Below are 7,485 nucleotides of genomic sequence, written 5' to 3' on the forward strand. Positions count from 1 at the left end.
AAAGAAGATCCTTTAACATTTCATGCAATACTGGTTTGGTGGTGATGAACTTTAGCTTTTTCTTGTCTGGGATGCCCTTTATTCTTTGATTCTCAATGGTAGCTTTATTGGGTAGAGTAATATTGGTTGTAGATCCTTCCTTTTCATCACTTTGAATATTTCTTGCCAATTCCTTCTGGCTTGGGAAGTTTCTTTTGAGAAACCAGCAGATATTCTTATGGGAGCTCCCTTGTAGTTATCTGCTTTTTTCTTGCTGCCTTTTTATTGAATTCAGAGAGGAAGGAAGAGGGAGAGAGATACAGAGACATCAGTGATGTGAGATAATTAATTGGCTGCCTCCTGCATCCCCTACTGGTGATCAAGCCCACAACCTGGGCATGTGCCCTGAACGGGAATCAAACATGACCTCCTGGTTCATAGGTTGTGCTCAACCACTGAGCCACACCAGTTGGACTTTTCTTCCTTCTTTTAAGATTCTCTTTGTCTTTAACCTTTTGTATTTTAATTATGTGTCTTGGTATGAGCCTCTTTGGGTTCATCTTGTTTGGGACTTTCTGTACTTTCTGGATTTGTATGTCTATTTCCTTCACAAGGTTAGGGAAATTTTCTGTCACCATGTTTTCACATAGGTTTTCAATTTCTTGCTCTCTCTCTTCTCCTTCCAGCACCCCCATGATGCAAATGTTGGTATGCTTGAAGTTGTTCAGAGGCTCCTTACACTATCTTTTTTCTTTTTATTCTTTGGATTGGGTGTTTTCTTGAGAGTTTTTTGTTGTTTGTTTGTTTGTTGCTTTTATTCCAAATCACTGATTTGATTCTTGGCTACATGTATTTTACTATTGATTCCCTGTAAATTATTCATTTCAATTAGTATATTCTTTTTTATGGTTTCCATGTCTTTTTATGTTTTCACTAAGTTCATCTATTTTTTTCTCTAAGTTCATTGAGCATTCTTATAACCAGTGTTTTGAATTTTACATCTAATAGATTGCTTGCCTCCATTTTGTTTAGTTGTTTTTCTCTAGTTTTGTTTTGTTCTTTCATTTGGAACATGTTTCTTCTCATTTTGGCAGAGCCCCCCAACCCCCATGTTTGTTTCTTTGTATTAGGTAGAGCTGCTAGGTCTCCCAGGCTTGATAGAGTAGCTTAATGTAGTAGGTGTGCTGTAGAGTCCAGTGTCACTCCAAGCGCACCCCTTGTGTGGGCTATGTACACCCTCTTGTAGTTGAGCGTTGGTTGCTATTGGCATGTCAGTGGGAGGGATTTACTCATGGGCTTACTGGCTACAAGGACAGGCTGTGAATACACGGTGGAGGGTCAGCTGTGCAGGAGTCCACCTTATGGAGAGGGATTTACGTCCAATGCTGCCGAGTCTGCCTCTTGAGTGTGTCACTTGTGGAGGTGATTGGGTAGTGCTTCATTGTGATCTACAGCTGTTCATGGGTTCCTCCTGGGAGGTGCAGGCCAATGTCAGTCGCCACTTATGTTCTGTCCAGTGCCTCCTGGCATGAGCTACAAAATGACCTGCAGATGACTGCTGCTTGTGCTGGTCTTAGAAATGCTCAGGAGAGACCCAGCTGCTGCCACTGGTATTGGGCCTGGGGCCACTTAGCAAGATTGTATGAAGCATGTTGAGGCCAGATGCTGCTTGTTTAAAAGGTTTTAGGAAAGCCTGAGGCATGAGCCAAGACAGGCCATTCCACTGGGAAAGTCACTGGAAACAGCTTGAGTGGGCCTGCAAGTTGGGTGGGGCAGAGTCTCAGGGAATCATGGGTTCTGGGGATGGAGAAGACAGTGACAGCCAGGTTGATGGAGACTCAGATATGGCACCTGTCTGACATCTCTGTGCAGGGAGAGCTAAGCAAAGGAAAAATAGCCTCTGCCAGCACTTCTGTCTGGGAGAAAGCTGCCCCTCTAGCTCTCACCCTGATGCCAGACAATTCAGTTCCTCCTTGTATATCCCTAGAGCCTTTCAAGCTCTGCCCCAGCGCTGGAGCTTAGAGCAAGTGAGTCAGAGTAAGTCCATGCTTGGGCCCTTTATTAGGAACTGCCTAGGCCCGGCTGGTGTGGTTCAGTGGTTGAGCATTGATCTATGAACCAGGAGGTCACGGTTCGATCCCTGGTCAGGACACATGCCTGAGTTATGGGCTCAATCCCCAGTAGAGGTTGTGCAGGACCCAGCAGATTAATGATTTTCTCTCATCATTGATGTCTTTATCTATCTCCCTCTCTGAAATAAATAAAAATATATTAAAAAAAGAAAAAAGGAGTTGCCTGGGATTCTAGCAGTCCTCTGTTTCACTCAGCCACAATCCCTTCCGGTTTTTATAGCCAGAAGTTATGGCAATTTCTCTTCCTGGCACTGGAACCGTGGGTTGGGGGGCCTGGTGTGGGGCTGGTATCCCTTTCCCCTCAGGGGTGTTGGACCAGCCCAACCCTTTCTGTGTCTCCATCCCTCCTATCAGTGTTGATGTGGCTTCTTTATATACTTAGTTGTAGGACTTCGATATTTCAGGTGGTTTTGAATGGTGGTGGTTCTGTAGTTTAGTTGTAATTTTGAGGTGGTTGTGGGAGGGTGTCAGTACTGCCCAGCTTGCCCTTTGTGTTAATCTTATCACAATCTCTACATCTGAAGTCAGTGTTTCCTTTCTGGAATCATGTTTTCAGAATCTTTTACAATTTGAGTTACTTTTGCATTTTATAAGTGCCTTTTATTAAGATGGACTCCTGAAATAAAGTACGATACATAATCTAGCCAGTGTGGACTATGAGGTAAATCCTCCCTTAATTTGGATTCTGAATTTATTTATTTTTTCCCCTCTTGGATGACAGGGACTCATGGCCTTTTCTCATAACTAATCCATTCAAGGATAGGGGGGAAAAAAACACCTGAATTTAACAACATTTGCTATCTCAGTTAAATTACTTACTAGTTTGGATTTTATCGCTTTGGGTTTGTAACTTTTTAGAAAGTCTTATACTTCATGACTATAGCTTTTAAATCTGAATGCTAGATTTTACTTTTATTTGCTTTTTAAAATATATTTGTATTGGTTTCAGAGAGGGAGAGATAAAAACATCAATGATGAGAGAATCATTGGTTGGCTGCCTCCTGCATGCCCCACGCTGGGGATCAAGCCTGAAACCAGGTATATTCCCTGACTGGAATCAAACTGTGACCTCCTGACGCTCAATCACTGAGCCATTTCGGCTGGGCAGATTTTACTTTAAACCCATTACATTTCATCTTGCAAGGCTTGAATTATCCTTCCAAGTTTTCTGGGTCTTTCAAAATCATTATGTTGATCTATATTTTAATTATCCTTTCAGCTTTTCCTTTTTAAGTGTGCCCTCTGGGTCTTTCTCAGAATTAGTGATTACAAAACATTCAGTAGGCCAGGGCAGGTACGGGAGCCAGACCCACAGCATGAAGGCATCCTTCTGTGATTGTTCATTGATGACTCATTTATGGACATGCTTACGTTACGCCAGGCAATCCCAAGAGGTTCTAGGTTACAGAGAGAAATGATTAACATAGCCCCATGGTCGGCAAACTGTGGCTCGCGAGCCACATGCGGCTCTTTGGCCCCTTGAGTGTGGCTCTTCCACAAAATACCACGTGCGGGCGTGCATGTTCAGTGTGATTGAAACTTCGTGGCCCTGTCACCCTACCCCACCCCCCAACCCCCTTCCCTTTGGCGATCCCACTGTACTGTGGTACTCCTTCTCATTCCACTTCATCTCATTCCTCTTTCTCACTCCCTGATTGGGGGGCACTAAGCTGGGGTCCAGGTCTTGGGGCTTTGCTCTGTTCCAGGTGACTGATTCCATGCCAGGGCCTTTGTATTAGTGGCTCTCAACTGTCCCTCCTCTGTCCTAATGGGTGTTTACTGGTGACCTCAAATCCAACATGTTGAGAAACTAACTTAATCTGCTCTGAAATTTCTGCCACTAGCTTCCTCTTCCAACTTCCCCACATCTAGCAATGCCAATCCCTCTTTGTTCATTCTCTTTGGTTTAAAATCTCCGCGGTTACCTTTGCCTCTTCTGCTTTCTCTGCCCCCTATATTATTAATCACCAAGTCCGTTTCATTTTTCCTTCAATATCTTTTATATAAATTCATTTAAGTTGCTACTACCCTGATCTGGGTCTCTATTAACCCTTTATCTACATTATTAGAACAATCTCCAAGTTTCTAGCCATTTCGCTTCAGAACTGCCTTTAACTAAGCTATAACTTTGCATAGATTGTCTCAGACCCTTGGTTTTTTTTTATTTCTGAAATGGAAATAACACTAATATTATCAGTGTGAACATATACAGCATAACAGCAGCATTGCAATCATGTGAATGTAAATTCCCTTTATGCACAAAAAATCTCTAAAATATCAACAATATTTATCAACAATATTTATTCCTATGTACACCAAAATAATTTTGCTAAGTGTTATTAATAGCTTTGATTTTGTTCTGGTGAAGCTCTTCATTGTGGAAGAGCCACACTGAAGGGGCCAAAGAGCCGCATGTGGCTCGCGAGCTGCGGTTTGCCAACCACGGCCCTGGAGTATGTTAAATTACAGACATTATATTTTACTCCAAGCATAGGATGGTATGCATCTCTATTTTCCTATGTAAACATTTATCACATCTAGCAAAACGGACACTAAGGCCTCAATATTATCTAATATCCTGGCTGTATTAAAATTTCCCCCCAATTTGAATTTAACAGCTCTTTGTCCGCTGGAAAAGAAAGTGATTTCACTGAGTGCTCCTGAAGCAGTTTTTTTTTTTTTTAATTTTGCCATTTAAAACAAAGAGGATCAATGCCATGTTCACAGATATACTCCAGAACTTTATAATCTCCCTATAAAGGCTATTGCATCTTGATCTTCACTTGTCATAAACTTCAAGTCCATTTATTTTTACAGTAACTATAAGTTTCCTTTCAGGTTTTTTTTAAACCCAGAATTTTAATATAGTAATCTAAATGAGTATTTGTTTTTGGTGTTTAAGTCTAAATGGTGAAGTGTGGCAAATTGCTTTTAAAATGAATTTTATGAAAGTATTTTGAATCATTATCTTTACATTGTTTTCCCTAGGATTAAGGTAATACTTTCCAGAGATGGTTAAAGTGCTATTTTGACTGGTAGTTATCTTAATTAGATCCTTTCAGTGCATTCCATGATGCTAAAACATGCTAGCAAATGATATTGTCTTATGTGTGTTAAAGGGATGTAAGGGCAGCAGCCTTCCTAATCAAGTCAACCTGTTTATGCAGTCATTCCGAATGTTTTGCACAATTCTAAGAATGGTAGGGAGTATGAAAAGTATGATGTAGTTCCTAATCTCAAAGAGCTGGTGTAATATTGGTAGCATAACATAAGCTAAATTGTAGGCACTAGCGTCTTTTCTGGACCTTCAGGTATTTGGCAGTTATCATGCAGTTTAGTAGTGTGAGCATTGGGGGCTAATGTTTCCATATCAAATCCTGGTCGTTTCTGTACACATGTAAACAAACTAAACTGTTCCCCCTCCTCCTGCCCCTTTCCCCAACTCTAACTTAATGGAATTGTTTGGATTTCTTGATTATTTTATAATAGTGGGACACAGCAGGCCAAGAAAGATTTCGAACAATCACCTCCAGTTATTACAGAGGAGCCCATGGCATCATAGTTGTGTATGATGTGACAGATCAGGTAAGTTCCAGGAGGAAATTGTGTTACAGCGACCAAGTAGGAAGTTACTATTTGATAAATAGCCATCCATTTTATTTATATGGACAAAAACTTTGTCCACTTCCAAATAAGTGAATCACAAACATTATTTGGGCACCTAATGAATTGGTCAGCTAAAATGTCATATTTCCCTTAAGTAAATAGAAAATTTAGTACAGGGGTCCTCAAACTTTTTAAACAGGGGGCCAGTTCACCGTCCCTCAGACCGTTGGAGGGCCGGACTATAGTTTAAAAAAAAACTATGAACAAATTCCTATGCACACTGCACATATCTTATTTTGAAGTAAAAAAAACAAAACGGGAACAAATACAGTATTTGTATTTGCATGTGGCCCGCGGGCCGTAGTTTGAGGACCCCTGATTTAGTATTTGGTTTTACATTTGCTTTCAGGGACCTTGGTTATATTTATTACCAACTAAAAAACTGATCGTTTTGACAAGAGTTTATAGTGAGCTGTTGTTATTTGGCTTATACCATGTTCTTGGTATTAAATATTAACAAATTTGCCTAGTAGTTAGACTTGTTAGAATTGCCAAAAAACAAGATTATGAGTCTGCCTGTGGAGGATATTCTCGATAGGTTGAGCTAAAGGAAGATTTTAGGAAGATAAAGAATATCTGAAGATTAGCTTTTGAGAGAAGGGGTGGTGGGGGTATAGGGATAGCGTGAAGAATGTACTAGTAGTCCAAGGACCATAAGAATTGTTGATCAGAAAATTAGAAAATTTCAAGTTTTTTTTTTCTATCAAAGAATAAAAGATAAGTGTTTAGAACTTACTTTTCTTGTAGCAAATGGTGTCACTTCAACTATGATATAGTTAATTAAGAGATAACTGGAATCATAATAGTTTAGATTCAATGCCTTGAGAAGTATTGGGTGAGTGATACAACAGGAGAAAAATGATGCTAATTTCAAATCTCATGTCATTACCATGAAATACGTAAAAAAAATTTCTTCTCATTAATATGATTGTGGTAAAAAAACACCCCAAGCATCTTTGGACCCATTTATTTAATATTTTTTGTCTCTAGTAGTAACAATCTATTCATAAACCAAAATAATCAATTTCAATTCAAATTTATCAAATTTGCTTGAGCTATAGTTTGATGCTGAGCTGTATTTCTCTGTCAAATAAGGTGTTTTTATCCTCAAGCCTTCAAATTCTAATTTATTTAGGTAAGGATAGTCATTGTAATATTACCAGTTTACTTCTAAGCCAGCAGTATAGTAATTATCTTATAGCTGGAGTTGCTTCATTAACTCTTCTTAAGAAAACACTTCTTTTATCACTTGCTTCATTAGAACAGTTGTTATATTATAGAACAGAGCTATATTATCATCCTTAAAACTGTCTGTCTTCTTAGGAGTCCTTCAATAATGTTAAACAGTGGCTGCAGGAAATAGATCGTTATGCCAGTGAAAACGTCAACAAGTTGTTGGTAGGGAACAAATGTGATCTGACCACAAAGAAAGTAGTAGACTACACAACAGCAAAGGTATGTTTAAAGTTGATTTTCAAACTGAATTTGAAGGCACTGAATTTGAATTATGTAGTGGGGAGTCATGCAATGATCACAACCACCTTTTGCTTTTAAAATGTGCACTAGAATACTTTGAAATGACAATTTTTTAATGGTATCTGTTTGGATTCAGTGAACTTAGTCTTTCCTCACTGCCCATTTTAGACAGAAATGCACTAAAAGTGAAAAAGATTTTTTCAGTGTTAATTGTGCTTTATTATTCTCTTAG

General features: G+C 39.3%; 1 protein-coding gene across 1 annotated transcript in view; it reads left to right on the forward strand.

Moving 5' to 3' along the window:
• RAB1A (RAB1A, member RAS oncogene family) overlaps positions 1-7,485 on the forward strand; it is a 41,060-nt gene that overhangs the window by 31,745 nt on the left and 1,830 nt on the right. The window contains exons 4-5 of the mRNA XM_059659646.1: positions 5,601-5,696; positions 7,101-7,232. Coding sequence (XP_059515629.1) covers positions 5,601-5,696; positions 7,101-7,232 — 228 coding nt within the window. The remainder of the gene's footprint in view (positions 1-5,600; positions 5,697-7,100; positions 7,233-7,485) is intronic.

Source organism: Myotis daubentonii, chromosome 12, assembly GCF_963259705.1.
Source record: "Myotis daubentonii chromosome 12, mMyoDau2.1, whole genome shotgun sequence".
Classification (NCBI taxonomy): domain Eukaryota; kingdom Metazoa; phylum Chordata; class Mammalia; order Chiroptera; family Vespertilionidae; genus Myotis; species Myotis daubentonii.